This window comes from Orcinus orca, chromosome 1 (assembly GCF_937001465.1).
Source record: "Orcinus orca chromosome 1, mOrcOrc1.1, whole genome shotgun sequence".
NCBI classification, from domain to species: Eukaryota; Metazoa; Chordata; class Mammalia; order Artiodactyla; family Delphinidae; genus Orcinus; species Orcinus orca.
In genome coordinates, this window is record NC_064559.1 from 57,539,524 (window position 1) to 57,560,014 (window position 20,491).

The following is a 20,491-nucleotide window of genomic DNA, read 5'->3' on the forward strand; positions in this document are numbered from 1 at the left end:
GAAGGACAGATAACATTATAGAACAAGGTAAATTGGGTGAAAGGGTTGCAGAAGAAGGATCAACATAGAAAGTTCTGTGGCTAGGCCCTGGTGGGGATGGGCATGGGATGGGGACAGATGTATACATGCAGGAAGGGTGACTTACAGGGAGGGTGGTGATCAGTGTTCCATATCTGCATCAGGGAGCTGGCTAGCAGGCTCACAGACTTGCCATTGTTAAGTCAGTAATATGCATCAGAGTTTAGCAGGTTGATTTTGAATAAAGTTGTGAGGCTGAGTGGTCCTTTGTGGAGGGGTGGTGGTATGGTTGATGTATGGTGGCTGGATTTCAATGGAATATATCATAAGAAAAAGTTATTTCTAAAACTGGAGTGATGTGATTCTCTGATTCTGAAAGTAGAAGTTAAAAAACATTAATAATACAGAGACCCTCTAATAGCTCCGTTCTGTAACACCTCATCCCTACTGATGTATTCATTCTGCATCCTTTTCAATAGTACGTTTTCTGGAAAAGATGGATTTTGCCACTAAATTATGAGTCTCGAAGCCTCAAGGGCTGGAGCACATTCTTACACACCCACACCTTATATCAATTATACTTTGAGAGTCCTTTCAACAGAAGGTGCTTTTGCAGCCTTTCTCTCCAGCCCATTCTGGAAAAGTTTTCCTCACTTTTAACCAGAAGCCCTTGAAGCCACCTTTTTATAAATTGCTGTTTTCGATAAAGATGGAGTTTGTTTTTCTTAAGATATTTTGAGATTTTTATCCTCACAGCCTGTTCCACAGAAATCAATTAAATGCACCTTTGTTTGTTTTTCTAAATGACCTCATTTCAGGGTGTGAGTTTTTTAGTGCTTTTGCTTTTAATTTTTTAATTTTTTTTTTTGGTTGTGGGGCATGTGGGAGCTTAGTTCCCCAACCAGGGGTCGAACCTGCGGTCGCTGCATTGGAAGCCTGGAGTCTTAACCACTGGACCTCCAAGGAAGTCCCAGCACCTTTGTTTTCTGACATGATAGAAACACACTTTGCGTGTCAGATGGACCTGATTTTAAATTCTAGCTCCACTGCGTAGTGGCCATGTTTCCATCTCAGCATTGTTATACTTGCTCTTTCTTCACTCCAAATCTTTGCCTGGATCTCTCCTTCATATCATGTATGTCTCTGTTCACTCCCTAGCTTCCTACCCTGTTTAGGTTTCTTCCTAGTTCTTATAATACTTGATACATTATTTGTCTTGTTGATTTTTTTGAGTACTGTTTTATTGTCTATTCCTCCCCTAGAATGATACCTGCCATGGAGCACACGCTCACTAAATCCTTATTAAATGGGTGAATAAAAGAGTGAATTAGTGACTTTGAGCAGCTGAGTAACTTTCCTCAGCCTCAGATTCTTTTTTCTCTTAATCAAGGGAAATTAAATATTCCTCAAAGGATTGCAGTAAAGATTAGATGACATGCTTCAACACACCTAGCACAGTGCCTGTCACATCAAATGCATTCAGGACCATTTTTTCTTTCCCCAGTGATAGATGTTTCCTTTATAATGTTTATATAATGGATGCTTGAGACTCTATCACTGAGAGATAATTAAGCTGGTATCTGATGATAATAAAGGACCAAAATCATTGGGAAAAAACCCCCAAAATCCCAGTGCTTTCAGTGGGTCATCTGTCAGCAGAAAGAAAAATAACTCAATGAAAATTGACAAGAATAATTTGCAAGACATGGCTGCTGGGAGAAAACTTAGTGGTCTTTGGTTTTTGGATTTCCTCCTGTTATGATTCAGGCAAGACTGGTACAAGGCTTCCCTGGTGGTGCAGTGGTTGAGAGTCCGCCTGCCAATGCAGGGGACACGGGTTCGTGCCCCGGTCCGGGAAGATCCCACATGCCGCGAAGCGGCTGGGCCCATGAGCCATGGCCGCTGAGCCTGTGCATCCGGAGCCTGTGCTCTGCAATGGGAGAGGCCACAACAGTGAGAGGCCCGCGTACCGCAAAAAAAAAAAAAAAAAAAAGACTGGTACAGGGAAGTTAGGTCATTTGTCAGGTAATTAGTAGCAGAGTTGGGACTGGAACGTAGATGCTTGAGACTTGGTTTGTGCTCTTGCCTCCTACACGTCACTTGCCTCCAAACATGAATTGGTTCAAACTGGTTTCAGAATTTAGAGACTCTAAAGATGGAAAATGTTAATCATTGTAATTTCAGATTCTTGGTTGATTCCAGCTTTCTCTTTAGTTATAAACATGTCTTAACCTTTGTCATAATAGCCCCTTAATAAAAATAAAGATTTGGAAACATATTTTCTCTCTTACTAAATTAGGTGACCTCTTCAAAATGTTTGTAGGCCTAAAATTATTTTGTGGAAAACAGTTAATAAAGAAGACATATACACAACATTGTAAATCAACTATACTTTAACTTAAAAAAATAAAGAAGACATAAAAAATGAGGGGAACACATGCAAGATGAAACTAACAGAACATAATGCTGGAAATGCTTTAAAATCTAACTTAGTATCAAATCAGAGACTTATAGTCTGAAAGTGCCAATACCAATCAGTAAATGTGAAAAAATGAGGTAAAGCTATGAATAGGATCTGAAACTGTGGTAGAAAATAAGCTCAATAATAAAAAAGGTATAATTTAAAAATCTCATTTTCAATTTTTTAGACATGGATAATTTTCTATGAAATTTGACTTGTATAATAAAAGCTTTACAAGTTTAAATTAATTAGACATGCTTTATGCTAAATCAGCTTTACAGAAAGATTAAAAATAAAATGTATATTAGACACTCACATTTTCCATGCAGCTTATTCTGGGTAGAATCATAATAGATATCTTTTTCAAACCTAGTTCCTAAGAATGAGCTATTTTTTTTCTAATGGGCTTCTAATAACTTTGCTGGCTGAGGTTACATTTTGATAGGGTTTCTCCAAGAACAAGTTTAATTATTAATTTCCCCCTCACATCCCTTCCTCATCCCTTTAGTTTTCCCTTCTCTCTCACACCTGTCTCCTTCTCTCCCTCCCTCTCTTCCCTCCCTCCTTCCTCCTCTTTCTTCACATCCCCTCCTTCCCCCATGCCACTCTTCCCTTCCATTTCCATAATTATCTCATTGCCTTTCCTTGCCCCTCTCTCTTTTCTTTCATTGGCCCAAGTGAATTTGAAGAAATTATAGAAATAAGAAAGAGTCTCAATCTCTTGAAAAACTACATAGGTAAGCCTTTTAATTTAAAATATGCTATAATTTTTATTAGAGATGGAAGTGATCTCAGGTAAAAATTGTAGTATGTTACATGAATGGCCTTGGTTCTTCTGTGTAACTACATTCTTTGCCATGTGACTGTGAAGTTGTACTCCTTGAAAAGGTGGAGGTGTATTCCCCACCCTTTGTTTTGGCCACGTGACTTGCTTTGGCCAGTAAAATGAGGCTGAGGTGATGGTATGCCACTTCCAAGTTTGGGACCTAAGAGGCCTTACATGTTTCTGTTTTGGCTTCTTGTACCTCAGTCATTACCAGAAGATAATGCCCAGACTCTTCTGTTGGTCCCAGAAAGAAAATGAGAGACATGTGGAACAGAACCACCCAACAAATTCAAGCCTCAGTCAGCTGACCTGCAGCTGACACACAAATGCCTGAGCTAAATAGATGCTTATTGTGATGTATCTCTGATGTTTGGTGGTTGTTTGTTATACAACATTATTGTAGCAATAGGAAATTGATACACTATCCAACTCAATGTCTTCCATTTTAAATATGGGGAGACTGAGGCCTAGAGGAATCTAGGGTTACAAATTGGTTAATGACAGATCTGGAACTAGGACTCAGAGCTCCAGGTAGTTGGATCAATGCTTGTCTAATAAATAGTGCCTTGCTGTGAAGTAAATTTGCAAACTCCTCAAGTTCTTAAAGTAATACCTTTTTACTAAACTTCTGTTATTGTCTCATTATTTATTTATTTAACTAATTTGAATCTATCATTTCAGCAATCAGTTAGGTTAACTGTCAATTTATTATAAAGGACAGAAAGCAGTATTGTATTGTTAAGGCTTCTCAATCTTGCTGTGATGTGTGTGTGTGTGTGTGTGTGTGTGTGTGTGTGTGTGTGTGTTAGAGAGTTAAGAAAACTTGTCATCATAGCTGTCATTAGCTGAGTAATTACTATAAATTATACTCCAGGAATTGTGGAAAGTATTTTTAATTTATTATCTCATTTGGTTTATACCATGGATTAACAAACTATGGCCTGGGGCCAACTCCTGTCCACTGTTTTTGTAAATAAAGTTTTATGGGAACATAGTCATGTTCATTTTTTAATGTATTGCCTATGTTTACTTTTGCACTACAATGGCAGAGTTGAGTAGTTGTGGCAGAGACTGTGTGGCTTGCAAGGTTGAAAATATTTGCTATCCGGCCATTTACAGAAAAAGTCTATTGATATCTGGTCTTACAGCAGTAATTTTCAAGTGTGATCTGTGAGCCCAAGGTTCCTTAAGAGGTCTGTGAGGTCAGAGCTATTTTCATGACAATACTAAGACATTCTTGCCTTTGTCACTGTGTTGACATTTGAACTGATGACAGATAATTGCTGTCACTTTTGCATAAATTAAGGTACTGGTGCTACACTGTAATAGTCATTATATTCTTCAGGTACTAACAGTAAAAAAAAAGAAAGCCAATTTTACTTTAGATGTCCTGATGAAGCAGCAAAAATTAATTTTATTAAACTTTGACTCTTTGAGTGTAAATCTTTTTATTATTCTAGGTGGTGAAATGGGACGTGTGCATGAAGTGCTTATGTTGCACGCTGATGATGTTTGTCTCAAGGGAAAGCCCTGTGTGACAGAGTTGGGAGCTAAACTCGCTGTTTTTTTTTCATGGAACACAATTTTTACTTGAAAAAAAAAAAGACTAACAAAGAGTTGGTCTTTCTGATTTTTCAGGCTTGAGTATTTGGCAGACATTTTCTTAAAAGTGGAAGAAGTGTACCTGTTGTTTCAGGAACCACTGACAGTGTTTTTTGCCAATGATAAAATCAGGCATTCAAGTGAAAGTTAACTTTGGGAAAACTTGCATCTGCTACCTTGAGATTGACAGCTTTCTAATACTTGGAAGACTTTTATGATGAACTTAGTGGTGATGTTAATGAATGTGATTTATTTATTTAGCCATAACATAAGGCAGTGGGTCCATGTTTGAAAAATCTGTGTAACTCAGTGAACCAATATTTTAAAATGACCCATGAATAAATAATGCTGCAAATTTACGCATGGGAAAAGATCTTTTCAAGATGTAAGATATTCCCATGGATCTTCATGTAACAGTATAATATGTTCATTGATATGATTTTTGATTCTACATGACAACTAACCTTTAATAAACTATCACTTTTGAGTTTTGGTGAGTAATCAAATGACAATATCCACAATTATCTGAAAAGAATATTAAGATACTCCTCTTTTTTCTAACTGCCCATTTGTAGTTGGTTATATTTTCTTCATATACATCAACCAAAGCAGCGTGTCACAACAAATTGAGTGCAGCAGATATGTGAATCCACTTACTTTCCATTAAGCCAGACATTTAAAAAATAATAAGAATGTAAAGCTCTTCTCACTAATTTTTTTGAAAATAGTTTTTTTCATAAAAATTTGTTGTTTATATTAACATGTAATAGGGTTAATTTTTAAATGAATAAATAATATTTTTTAAATTTTCAGTTTAAATTTTTGTGGTGGTAAATATCAATAGATGTACGACACATAAATAAAAGCTCCTAAGAATTTTCAGTAATTTTTAAGAGTATAAAGAGGTCCTGAGATTTAAAAAGTTTGAGAATTGCTATGATATATGTATAACTATTATCCCTATTTTATAGATGATGAAGCTGGCTTAGAGATAGTAAGTTGCTCAAAGTCAAATAGCTTTCTGTAGAGCTGAGATTCATACTCCAGCAGAATGACTCCGAAACTTACATTTATCGCCACTGAAAATGTCTTCTGGTATTTCTGGATTTAGAAAGCTCAGAAAACTCAGGACAGTTGTCTGTCCTCCCCCCTCCCCCCGCCCCCGGCCCGGGATATGCATACACACACTTAGAACACGATTTTCTGTGCTCATTTTTTATTCTTTTCTTCCTGGTTTCTTCTCAGTTCTAAAGACATGGGCCAGTTTATCTGCAAAGCTGCATTTAATAGAGTTAGGTAAAACAGTCCAGAGAAAGGAACTGTGGAGAGAGAATGACTTTAGATCTATCTGGGTAAGGTTTTCACTTGCTGCTAAAAAGGAAACAGAGAGAAAGCATAACTTGGGAGTCCAGGGAAGATTGGCTCAGTTAGCCAGGGTAGGTGGCAGGAAGATTGACCCAAGGACTGGATTTTGTCCTCATCCACATCTTAGGTCAGGAATAGCCCAGAGATGGCACTTCTGCCTCCTGGTCCATGGAAGACATTGATAATTGGTCAAAACCCCCTTTCTCCTTGAGTTTAGAGATAGCCTCAGTTTCCTTCCCAAGGCCAGGTCCTACACAGTCACTCCATATAGAAGATGTGGCATATATGATGAAACCTTATCACAATCCTAGCTTTATGTTATACCTGTGACTCCATCTCAAACACAGAGCCTATCGAGAGGTTTTGTATGACTCATTCCTAGTCCTAGAAAAGCAATTCCTGGCAAGTCTGTGAAGTTTTCACTGGCTGCATTAATTAGGAAAGATTTGCATATTTTCTTCCTATACGTATGAAATTGAACCCTCCTTTGTCATCTAAGCCTTGCAGACACAGAATGTGTAGTAGTTAATAGCATGGGCTCTGGCGTCAGATTATCTGGGTTTGATCTTCTAGTGGTATTGTGAGGATTAGATGACTTAATAAAATAAAACACATTTAACAGTACTCAGCTTATAGTAATGCTTAGTGAATATTAGCTATTATTATTACTACTATTACACTGTGGCAGAGACCTTATTTAGGAAAATGTTGATTGTTTAAAATTAGGATTGCAGACTTCCAGCTCTAGCAGCAAGAGGGTTAGGTATCCTGAATTATCCTCCGGTTGAAAACAACCGAAATAAATGAATGGAATATAAAGAATATTTAAAAAATACATCTCTGAGCAAGAAAGGAAGGAAGACATTCGCAGAGGTTGAAAACTAAGTGAAAGTGGGAACCTGGAGGGCAAATGAACATCAAAGCAGATTTCATTTGGGGTATCTGACAAATCTTGGTGACCTTGAAGTTTTATTTTGATGTATACACAGGACTTAGAAGGCAAGAGGTAAAGCCTAAGATTGGCCTAACTTGGGGGATCTCATAAGAGACCCATACACAAAGCTCAGTTTAACGTTAAACTCCAAATGAATCTGCCGTGTGGAATGGGACAACAAGGAAACTTGTCTGGTTTGACCATGGTTTGAATGGAGGGAAAAAATGTCTCCTAAGAATTTATAGCCACAAGCTGGTCCTCTCTGGGGTTTGAGCATGAATGAGAAGTCTGAGTTGCATAAAGAAATGGTGAGCAAATATGTGATTAATATGTGGTTAAATAAAAACATTGTATAAAACAACAACAGTAATAATAATGTCTAATTGGTTAGACAAATCAAAATAGGATAGAACCAAAATACTAGATAGCCATAGAATTTAAATTCAAGGAGTGATGGCTGACTAGGGTTGAAACACTGTAGGATACATGCAGTGTTTAAGAGGCAGCTAAAAATATTTATGAAATTTAGAGTTTGTTAAGTTTGCATGTTTAAAAAATCTAGATTAACCACAAAAAATATATATACAACAAGCTCCCCCTTTCTTAAATACCTTTTTTTTTTTTTTTTTTTTTTGCAGTACACGGGCATCTCACTGCTGTGGCCTCTCCCATTGCAGATCACAGGCTCCGGACGCGCAGGCTCAGCGGCCATGGCTCACAGGCCCCGCCGCTCCGCGGCATGTGGGATCTTCCCGGACCGGGGCATGAACCCGTGTCCCCTGCATCGGCAGGCGGACTCTCAACCACTGTGCCACCAGGGAAGCCCTTAAATACCTTTTGGAACTCTTCTCAGGTATGATACTTTGGCACTAAGTAGCATTATCCAAGTTCCTGCAGTTAGATCATAGGGAGAAGCAAAAGTTTTCACAACATAAAATATTCACCAGTGAATTGGCTAATAGTGAAATTAGTCCACACATAAATATCCTTCCCCATCTTATTCTAAGTCCATGGTTGTGAGCATTTGAATGCAAGTAAACTGAGTGATGAGTAAAAGTGCAAATCTTGCAAGAGAGTCAAGATACTAAGAAGTCTGTAAAAGCACATTGGAGAATCACAAAGCTTTTGAAAAAGGAGGCTGTGGCAGATTCAGATCAGTTGACAACTGAAGAAGAGAAATTCAATAAAGATGATAACATGATTAGATGATGCAAAGAAGAATGATTTTGATACACAAGGATTAAGAGAGCCCTTGAGAAGACAGATAAATCTCTCTCAAATTGTATTAAATATGGAAAAAGCTAAGATGTGGGAAAAAGGACTCCAAAATACAGTGACTTAAGGAAGATAGAAGTCATGTCTCTCTATGAGGCCAATCAGGGATCCAGGCTTCTCCTTTCACCTTGTTGCTCTGCCTTCTAGGGAGTGGTGCTCATTTGCATAGACAAAGCTAAATCATGTGGTATATCCTGTGTTTCAGTTCAAAGAAGAACAGAGAGAGGAAGCCTAAGGCAGGCAATTTCCTTTTAAGCAAGTGATATAGAATATATATTATATTTATCACTTACTCTCACATTCCATTGGGGAGAATCAAATCACATGATCACAACTGCTAGTGAAGCTGGGAAATGTAGTCTCTACCTGTATGACCAAGGGTCTAAGAATAAGAGGAGGGGCAACTAGTAATCTGCCCCACGAATATTTGTGCAAAATTGACTCTGTGATCATACTCTGAAAAAGAAACATGATGTAATGGGTGATGTACTTATAATTAGGTATGATGAATTATGCCCCACCCAGATCAATACCTGATTCATTTCTTTAACTTAAGAAAGGCCATACATATCATTTTTACTCACATTTTGTAAGTCAGGTAAAGTAAACTTATTTTGAGGACTTAGTAGATTACTAGGTGCTTAATAGTCTTTGTTTTGTTCTTTTATTTTCCAGTAAAATGACGAGAAAATTCTTATTTCTCCTCCACATCTGTAGTTGGTATGAGCCTTCATGCACAATCTCTGTGTTCAAGAATTGTAACCCAAACTTCTATTTTTCTATTTTTAAAACCTCCACTTATTTTGGCCCAGGCATGACAACTTAATTTCAATTCGTAGTTCCTCTTTTTACTCAGATTGCACCTAAGTTCTAGGGGCTTACATAGCACACAGAAATTATTGGGGCTCTGTCTAACCTGGCATGTGCTGGGACAGCCATCATCCATCTGGGCCTCGTTCATTCAAAAAACATGTAAAGCACCTACATGTGCCAGGCACTGAGAAACGCTTTAGTCCCTCCTCTTAGGGAACATATCATCCAGTGAATTTTGGTGCATTTTGAAAAAATCTGGCCCAAGAGCAAGGTCAAGCATGCACATGTGTTAGAGAAGTCAATTTAACAGATTGGTTCAAAGTGAGGAGGAAGAAATTAATGACCAAATGAAATTCTGGGGATTATTTATATTTTTCATTTTTAATGCATTTATTATTCCAGCACAGTCTATGAAAATTGAGAGTTGGTGATATTTAGAAGTCAGAAGAGACTTAGAGAGACGGAGATGTGTGTGTGTGTGTGTGTGTCTGTGTGTGTGTGAGTAAGAGTGGCTTCTGTTTCTCCTGGGGAATTCCTCTTTCGATGTTGGGGTCGGGGAGGAAAAGTGCTACAAGCCTTCAGCCCTAATGCAGGAGGGTTTAACCACCTCTTACCACGTGACTGTAGCCTTCTAGTCACTGTGGGATATTAAAGGGACTGAGAGCCACAGTTCTGAAAGTTGCTTAGAGTCTCTATGCAGAGAAAAACTACAGCCAGGACAGGCAGGAAACAGAGCTGTATGAGTAAAACACTGTGACGGAAATAAAGTGTCACCGTGACAAAGGCTAATTTATAGATTGGCAGAGAGGAAGGGGAGATGGTTGTAAGACGGGAGAACAGTGTGGTCAATTAATTACAAAGGGGTGGTGAGGACCACGTGCGCAGGGGGTCTAGGTGGCAGGGAGGACAGGCCTGGCTGAAGCCAAGGACTGGGTGGGAAAGTTTGCTTCTGTGACCAACCTGTCTCTCCGTCTGCTTGTGCCATACAGCCTTACAGGCCCACTCCCCCTCACTCTCAGTTTAATCCCATCACTCTGTACAGCTTCGTGAGTGAGAGCATTGGCTTTGCAGCCAGACGGACCTGAGTTTTAGTTTTAGCTTCACTACTTACCCCCATGTGGCCCTTAACTTTACTGAACCTCCCATTTCCTTATTGCCCTGCAGGTTTTTGATGATTGTAATGTACCACCATATACAAAGTATCCAGTAGAGTTTTCAAAGTACTCAGTAAGAGTAGTTACTATGGCCATTACAGCCTGCCAGTGAGGTGATGAGTGCTGGAACCAGGGTGGTAGGATGGGGCAAAAAGGGATGAAGTGTTTTAACTTCAGACAGTCTTGAGTTCACATTCCAGCAACATCACTTCCTCTATAGTTCCCACTCTGCAAGGGATTACATGAGATCATGAATATAAAGTTGCTCCATAAGGGCACCAGCAGTGCCTTTTAAAAATGTCTGTTTCCAGAATCTGAAAAAGAATACACACACACACACACACATATGTACATATACATATATAAAAAACTGAATCACTTTGCTGTATGCCTGAAACTAACACAACATTGTAAATCAACTATACTTCAATAAGAAGTTGTTTGTTTTGGAAAAAAATGAAAAAAAAAAAGTTTGTTTCCTTGCTCATCACTTATCCACTCTTTTTTTCTTTGTTCCCCAGCAGGCGGCTTCTAGTCTTCTAGTTATGTGTTTGTGCAAAGAGTAGGACAGTGGACATTGACTAGGGTCATGCCTTGGCTTGCCCTGGCGTTCTTGGTATGAGCTGTTGACCAGCATTACTTTGAGTAGTCTTCCTTTTCACTCACAAAGAATCCTGGTTTGGCAATAAATTACCCTAGTACTACCATCACCTTTCTGCCCACCAGTCTAGCATTCTAGCCATTATCCCAGGCTGCCCTTTCTGAGGAGGAAATCACCCGGGGGCTTTGGGCTGGGGCATATCCCTCCAGAGTTGCTGTGGAGTTGACAGGCATCCCCCTGAGGCAACCACCTCATTTGTGTCTTCTTTACTGTCTGGGGGTCCCCAGGAGTAACTGGTTGGCTGTCTGCTTTTAGCCACCACATATTCTTTCCCCTGGGGTTTCTCTCCTCCTGGAGCTCTTACTGAAACAAGATACAGCCACGCAATAGAGTTTCTACCCTCCCCTTTCATATTTGCTTCCAGTCAACACAGCTTTTATGGTCCCCTGGGTTTCTATGATATGTTTGGGAAAAGAAAGAAAAATAAAAACATACAAGAGGAAGTCACAACTGTTTATGACATATTAGAAATGATCCTAACCTTCATAGGTATGCAAAAGTTGGCTTTTCTTACCCCTCCTCACTGATTCATCTCTTTCAGAAAACTTCTGAAATCCACCTTTGTCTGATCTTCCTGCCTCTCTTTTTTTATTCTTGGGACTTTAAGTAATGGTTCCCTGCTATTTTTTTAGCAATTTTGGGGGGCACTTAGTGAGTACTCAATAAATATTCTTTTCTAGAGTAGTGGCAAGCCACAGAAGTAGACTGAAAAGGAACAAATTCCCGGCAGTTGTTTTTTTTAAGGCTCATTCCCACTGAGAAATCCTGGTCTAATCAGAATGAAACTACAGATAATGACATAATAATGTAAATGCTTATTAAAAGCTGCGTGCTAGGTACTTTACGTGCATTACCTCACTGACATCTCACAGCAACCCTTCAGAGTTAGATACTAGATACAGTTACTATACTCTTTCCCTCATTTAATAATGAGAAAAACAAAGTCTTTGAAAGGTTAAGTGATTTGCCCAGTTACTCCAATAATTCTTCCATTATGACTGAAACGCTTGAGGTAAGCTGGATTCAGACTTGGGCAGCCTGTCTCCAGAGCTCTTGCTTTTAACAGTTCTACTAGACCAACTCCCCAGACTGCAGGCACCAAAGACCCCACACCGGACGAGTAGCCAGGATCCAACCTGGAGGAAGCCTGCCTGGGGTGGGGTGGACCCTATACTTCTGAAAAAGAAGCCATTTTCACATGTCTCTCTGTGGTCTTGCTTTTGCCCTGCTTCCTCTGATAGCTTTTCATACTAAAATTAATGATCGCGTCCTCATTTTACTTTTCAAAGTTATAGAAAGGGCACCATTTTGGTGACTGTTCAGTGGGTCTTTCCCCTACCCTACCCCCTGCCCTCAGTTGTCAGTGATTTTTCACTGCTGTTTATTTTGGCCATTGATGGAGAAGGGGTGGTATCACCAAAGGCATTCTGAAGTTAGGGTGTCCATTGGGATGGTGGACGAGGCTGCTGTTCAGGGAAGGAATTTTCCAGGCATTTAAACTAAGACCTCTCAATCTTGCTAATTTTGGACCAGTTCTTCCTGTGAGGTGAGCGTGGGGGAAATGCTCTTGAATACTCCTCACCTTTGGTTTTCCAGTATCAAGATCTCTACTGCCTGATTGTATCGTGTGTGTGGTTATTTTTTTTCACTGATGAAACTAACTTTCCCTGATTAAGGTTGGGACTTTTTCTCTTTGGTCATTTCAGACCCTTTCAGTGGAGTTTTTGTATCTTGTCTTTTGTCTCTGATGTTTCCTTTACTTAGTCAGGCTTTATTTCAGGTTTCACTTAGTACATCTCCGCCCCCTTTCCTACCCGCCCCACCTAATTTTTAGATGTCAGAATATATCCATCACAGACGACCAAGTTGTCATTCTGGTACGTAGTCTTCATAATGAGTCGTAGCTAGTCTTGATAACTAGTCTTCAACTAGTGCCAAAGCTAAAGGACAATTGGATGGAGAAAATATACCTCCTAGATGGGTCCTTTTAGTTGGAGTAAACCTAAGATCATAAGGCGACAACAATATTCCTAGCTTTGAAAGTAACCAGCTATAATATTAGCTAACATTTACCCAGCATTTATTATATGCTATGTCATGTACATTGCCTGTCTCGTCTCACTTAACCCTCACACACATCCTGAGCAGGAAACTTTCCATTTTCAAAAGGACAAAATCACAGCTCAGAGAAATTAAATGCCTTGTAAAAGGGTCACACAACTAGTAGATGGTGGTCCTGGGATTAGAATTCAGCAACCTTAACCTCTATACTGCTATGTAAAGGAAAACATCACATGGAGTGAGTTAGTCAAATGATCTTGGCCAAGTTACATAACCTCTCTGTGATTTAGTTTCCTCATCTGTAAAATGGGGAAAATAAAATTACTCTTGGAGTCATTTTCAACACCTCTGTGGTGTTTAAATGAGGAGCTGTCCAAAGCGGAGCTCTTGACTTGCAAACTGCCTCCCCTATCTGCTCCTCCTGTCTTCCTCTAACGCTCAGTTAATGATACCACTACACAGCTACTCAGCCACATTGCCCAGAAGTCACCTTTGATTCCTTGATTTCCTTCACCTGTCACATCTAATCCAGTAAACCTTATTGTTCTACCTCCAAAGTATAACCCACATCGGTCATTTGTCACCATCTCTACCGCCATGACCCTAGCAGTCAAGCCACTTCACATCATACCTAGACTACTGAGTCTTACTGTTTATATCAGTGTTAATAAACAAGTTTAAAAAGAAACAAACAAGTAATAAACCTTTCTCCCTTTTATTTATCTAAGCAGTAACTAAAAGACCCATGAAAAACATGATTGTTTTACTAACCTTGCAATAACAGAATCTCATATTTAACACATTATGAAGAAGCTTTAATATAATGTAAAAGTTAGAGGTGGGGGCAGCTAGGAAACATCAAAGGTAGTTTTTTGTATATTAGGGTAATTTTGTCCCTCGTAGAATTTTCTCCTTCTCTCCCTGGGCCAGGAATAGAAGATGAGGTCTAAGTAACTGGAGAGAGAGTGTAAAAGAAGAAGGGACTTCTGTGTATAAGGAGCCTTAGGATTTTTTCATTGGTGGGCATTGAGTTGGTTCTTACCTTGTTGCCACCTGGAACTGCGATGAAGTGGATAAGGACCCTTGAAATAGAAATATTGGGTTCTTGGGTGCTCTGAGTAGACATTTCTAATAGCTGTGGAAGGGACCTAACCCACAGCAAATCAAACAAGGATGTGGAGAGATCTGTCTGGAATGTCAAGGTAATTAGACCATGCAAGGGTCCTGAAGACTTAGGAAGAAAAATGGTTCAAAGAGAGAACTGCTGATTAAGGTGGCAAATATCAACTCAGACCATTTTTTGGAGCACCTGAGCTCTCCCTGGGATGCCCAGAAATACCTGGAGACCAAACTGTGGGGTGTTGATGGGGTGATGCTACCATGTAGGTTAGGGTCTATCTTGCCCAGCGCCAGCCAAAAAGAATATCACAATGTAATCTAAAATTCTTTTCTAGCCATATCAAAAAAGTAAAAAGAAACAGGTGAAGTTAATTTTAATAATGATTTATTTAACCTAATAGATCAAAAATATTATCATTTCAGTATGCAGTACTAGCCTAGTGGTGTGCTGGTAAAGCAGCTGTCTAAAAAAAAGTCCCAATTTGTAGTGTTTACTAATTTCAGTGGTGTAAATACTCTCACCATGGCCATTTTCAAGCTACAATAATGATACTAATAGTGACAAATAACAATAATTGAATGCTAGCATATATCAGATACTCTTTCTCTCTCCCTCTCTTTCTCCCTCTCCTCTATAGTAGATGACTGAATGAAGGCTGGGAGGTTAAATAACTTGTCCAGTGGCAAGTAGAAAAGCTTTGATTTGCATACAGGTCTTCTGACTTTTGCCCAAAGTGTCAAGAATAAAAGCAAAGTGGGATCAAAGAAGGGTGGGGAATCATGGAGCTAGAAGGGTAGAAGAAAAGAAGAATAAAAGCTCTGAAGAACTAGAATACAACTGTAGCCTCAGTTCAGTCTAATTCATTTCCTGTCTTGAGCACAGCCATAGACTGGTGCTAGGTGAGCTGGGACATATGAGAATGAATGGGGCTTGGACTCTTTTCCATGTGGGAAGACAGGCACATACATGCAGAACTCTGAGACAGGGCAGACTGTGATCTGTAATAAAAGAAGAGCCTAATCCATCTTCCCCATGCTGAGCCTAGGGCAGAGGGAAGGTCACCAGTGTGGTGAAGAGCCCCACATTAGAGCAGAGGGATTTGGGGGACCTGGAGCTTGAGCAATGCCTAGCAGGGCATCCTTTGGGACTTCAGGGTCAATGATGAAACAGGAAGTTGAGATCTAGATTCCAAGTTTAACAAAGATATGTTGGAAAGTTTGAGCTAATATAGGAAGGAAAATGGTAGGAACTGCAGAAAGCACAAAGGAACACAGCAGAAAGTAGGAAGGAGAAGCGTAGAGGAATTCCCTAAGCCAATTTGAATAAAGCTGTAGGGTTTCTGTGCGTGTGTGATTTTTGCAGAAAGGACTTCTCAGTAAAGCTTAGGGTGGTAGAAATGAGTGAACAAACCATATACAGTGGTATTGGGGGTAGGGACACAGAGAATACTACCTTCACAAAGAGAGAGACTGCTGATCAAACTTGCCAAAAGCTTTAAGGCGTGGTTAATATATGTCAGTGAAAGAATAAACACTGAAAAGCACTTACAGGTTTAAAAAACACAACACAATAATGTCTATGTAGAGCCTACTCTGCCTAGACACATTGCTTGGTGTATTGTATAGATTATTTTATTCTAGCTACAGTATAGGAAGACATTCAGAAAAAAGTTCCTTAGAAGGACGTTGAAGGTAACAGGGTAAAAGCTCCTTATCTCAGAGTGGATATATCTGAGGGTAGAAACAAGAAAGAATTTAAGAAACAGTGTTCTTTTGGTACAGTTTTATAATTTCCAGCTGTCTTGGTCTGCTCAGGTTGCCATAACAGAATACCGTAGACTGGGTGCTTAAACAACAGAAATTCATTTTTTCACAATTTGGAGCCTGGAAGGCCTTGATCAAGGAACCAGCACGGTCAGGTTCTGGTGAGAGTTCTCTTCCTGGATTGCAGATGGCTGCCTTCTCACTGTGTCCTCACTTGGCAGGTAGAGAGAAAGAGCAAACTGCTGCCTCTCATAAGAGCACTCACCCATCTGATCAGGGCCCTGCCCTCATGACCTGTTACCTCCCAAAGGCCCTATCTCAAAATACCATCATACTGGGGGTTAGCGCTTCAACATAGGAATTTAAGAGGGATGCAAACATTCGATTTATAATAGCAACTACTGAGGGTTTGGTACAGTTAAATAAACAGACAAACCCAGATGATGTTGGTTTAAATCCCAACACTATTGTGGTTAATTTACTCTGAGATTCTGGTTCCTCATGTTAAAGATGTGGTTACTAATAACCATGCACAGTGTTCCCAGGAAGATTGAATGAAAAGAGGCTTTTGTGCTTGGTACAAATAAGACACCCAAGAACATAAGATATATTCCCATTCACCAATAATTTGGAAAAAAAATAATATCTAATTGACAGAAAGAAGGTACTTTCTCCTATTGAATTGGTGCCTGTGTACATTCGGCATGTTAGTATTTGCTTAGATATATTGACTGTTTACTAAGTGCCCAGGCCACACATAGAGCTTGTATTTTTATTTAGAAAAATCAGTAGTATCGCATAGAATTTAAGAACAGGCTCCAGAGTAAAAGGACCTGGATTCAGATCCCAGCCCTGCCACATACTAATTGTATGACCTGGGCCAAGTTAATTCACCTCTCTAAGCCTCAGTTTCTTTCAATTATAAAATGGGGAGGAAAATAGTACCCTCTTCATAGGTTTGTTGGTGGGCATTGGAGAGGCATTTCAGGCAGGACAATAAGCAAATGCGAAGAGTTAGAAAGTGAATATTGTATTGCTTCATTCAAGGTCAATTATGGACATGGACATCTATACCAGGGTTTCTCAACCTCAGCGCTACTGACATTTTAGGCCAATAGTCCTGTGTTGTAGTGGGGGCCATCCTGTGCATTGTAGGATGTTTAGCAGCATCCCTGGCCTCTAACCACTAGTTATCAGTAGCACCCACCCCAAATCCAGACAACCAAAACTGTCTCCAGATATTGCCAAATGACTCCTGGGGGCGTAAAATCACCCCAGTTGAGAATCACTGGTTTACACAATTTATACCCAATTAAATGTATTTTGGAAAGAGGAGGGAATCTCTTATGTACTCAGTTTAGGTTTGCTTTTGGAATGATTACTATTTAAAGAAAATTGTCTTTTGGGAATGAGTAACTGTTCTGTATGTGATGGTGGTTTCATGAGTGTATACAGCTGTCAAAACTCATCTAATTGTTAAATTGAAGTAGATATAGTTTATTATCTGTAATTATATTTCAGTAAAGTTGATTTTTAGAAAACTTGCCTATATTATTAGTTGAAAGGTCTACTTATAAATTTCTATATATTCTTGGGATTGCATACATATTTTAAATGCACAATTTAAAATGTAATTTTGTGAGCCAAAAAACTGTCTATATATTTGCTTTCCTTAATGGTGTAGTACTTCATGGGCATATTTCCGTAGAGAGAAAAAGATTCTGTAGCAGTTTTGTGCCACTAAGTTTTAGAATCTATCATCATGCCCTAAAATAACTTCTAGTGGTCAATTCAAGATAAAGAAAAGGAGCAAACATGAAGAATGAAAGGGCAAATCAGCATCGGAAGAAGAGGAGTTGACATATGAGGGGCTAATGAGTCTGAAACCCAACGGAATATTATTATACGAGTTCACATTTGCATTTGTACTAATGGTGTGCATCCGGTTTCAATGAAAAGTATACATTTCAGGTTTGCTAATCTTTCACACTAAGATCAAAGTCCAGCTATCAGGAGACTTCTGTATTTAATAGTGCCATTTTCAGTTTTGTTTAAACTCTCATTCTTTTTTGGTCCTGAAAATAGCATAGTTCAAATCTACTGCAAGCAAATTCAATTTAATTTGTCAAATCTTTATAGAAAGACTATTCTGGCCCTGTGAGTGAGTGCGATACAGGACTCTTGACCTCAAGATCATGCAGTGTCATGGAGGTGATGGAAACAGATTTGAATAGTTGTAAGATAAGACAGAGTATGAAAAATGCTATCTACACAGGGGCAGAAACAACCGCATCCTTCTGGGAGGCCCAGGCAAGGCTTCGTGTTATAGAAATGTAACAGTGAAACAGACTTTAAGTAGTCATTTGGGGAGATTCACAATTTTGGCTCTTATGGAAGCTTTTAGAAATACAGATTCACAGGCAGTATTCCAAACTTATCAAATCAGAGTTTCTAGAGTTAGGAATTAGGAATCTGAACCTTTCAAAATCTCTCCTTAGTGATTCTGATGATCAACTAGGCTTTGCGAACTACTGATCCTACAAATCCCCTACTCAATGCCAGAATTGTTTAGCCTCTTCTGGAGCACCACAAGCTCACTACCTCACAAGACAGCTTGCCCTTCATGGAAAGTGTGTAGGGTGTAGGATTTTGATCATCAGAGATGGAGGATAAGGATAGTTGAGGCAAAATGATCATCAGAAATAATCAGATAAAAATGGAGATAAATCTGGAGAGGAAACTTGGGGTTCCATTACAGTGTGACTTGAGTGTCATGCTAAAGAATTTCAACTTCATGAGATGGATACTCCTTGATAAGAACTTGGTCATCGCTGGGTTTAAAGATCCTGCCAAAGCAGAATGGATTAGACATCAAAGAGAATGGAAGTAGGGAGAACAGCTGTAAGTTAAATTCAGAGGTTCAAGGGAGAAAGTAGTAAGGACTTGGAGCAGAAGCAGTCGAAATGGCAAAGTATGAGCTGTATTGCAGGGATAGTGGATAGTCCTACAAGTCTGACTGATTGAGGCAAGGAAGAATCAAAGCTGATTCTGGGGTTTTGAGATTTTGGAGTGCCGAATACATTAACTAGAATGGGAACATTAAGATCAAGAGCAGGTTGAGAAGGCAAATGGCAAATCAGGTGTTTGATATTTGAAATGCGTTTGTTTCTATCACCTCCCATCTTACTCTGTCACCTGTCCCAGGTCAGAGCTAAGTTATGACTCCCTTTGTACACTTGGAGGGTGGCACAAATTAGGCCCTCAAAATGTTTGGTGAATGAATATCCACTGTGAATATCTTCTCCTCTCCTTATCCTCTCTGTTTTAGATCTGGACCTTATTATTTCTCACTTAAATAATTACAAGATTGAGGACAACCCAGCTCATACAGCTGTCTTTGTGCGAATTAGAACAAGGACCCCTCTCTGAGTTTATGAATTAGAAAAATGTACATTAATATGGGTGGTTGCAGCCCTTTGTTCAGGACTTGGGAAACAGAGCACACCTTTGTAAGAAGATAATAGCTCCCCTTCTCATAGAATGAAACCTCCTGCTCTAGGATGTGGGGCTTGGAGAGCTGAGTGCAGAGGTGGGGTTTTAGACCTACTCATCTCCTCAACTGGCACAGAGCACCCTGGAAAATCTCCCAGCTGATCTCCTTGATCCCGCCCTGCCATTTCTATTTCACTCTGATTTTTTTCTAAAATGTAATAATATCACACTCTGCTTTCCATATTTCCCCAGTGCCTTCAGGATATAGTTCAAAGTCCTTAACCCACTCCTGTGCACCCTTTCCTCCTGCATAGCCACCTCAGACCCAATACTTTCCTGGCCGCGATTGTCCTCCCTACCTGTCTGTGACCTCCTTTTTAGTTCATTTCTTTTCCCCCAGCACCAGCATGTAGGCACCTGGCTCATGCTTGTTGAATGGACTAATGACTTAGAAACAAATGAAAAGTGCAGATTTTACCACCCAAACCCTCCAAATCAAAACAAACAACCTCCCCAAAAACAAAAGAACAAAAAAAGCAAATACCAACCCCCCAACCAAAGAAAAGTTTTCCTGCTTCCTGAACATGAGGTATTCTGTCAGTTGTCAAAATTTTTTTTTTTGTTTGTTTGTTTTTAAACCTCCCTTCCCCCCATACTTTTCTGTAGACTTGAAGTGGCTATTTATTTGGAGATTAAAGATCTGTGGGAAGATAATTGCTTGGAATGAAGTCTGAGGCTTCCATTCCAAGGCTGATTTGCTCTGGTGTATCTGTGTTTTTAATCTTTGTGAGATAATTTTTAAAAAATTGCACATAGATTCAGGTGACATACTTGACCTCTTTAAAAACATGTCAGCTTTGGAGATGGAGGACTCTGTCCATCTGCCCAAGATTGAAATGCCAACACTGATATCTCTGATGTTGGTTATATTTGTTCCAAATGCTAG

The 20,491-nt window shown here is 39.4% G+C and overlaps 1 protein-coding gene across 1 annotated transcript in view; it reads left to right on the top strand.

Moving 5' to 3' along the window:
• Positions 1-5,837: 5,837 nt before the first annotated feature.
• The window catches only part of TNFSF4 (TNF superfamily member 4), a 44,948-nt gene continuing 30,294 nt past the window's right edge, over positions 5,838-20,491 (top strand). The window contains exon 1 of the mRNA XM_033428095.2: positions 5,838-8,059. Within this exon, the coding sequence (XP_033283986.2) occupies positions 7,946-8,059 (114 nt within the window). The 5' untranslated portion in view covers positions 5,838-7,945. The remainder of the gene's footprint in view (positions 8,060-20,491) is intronic.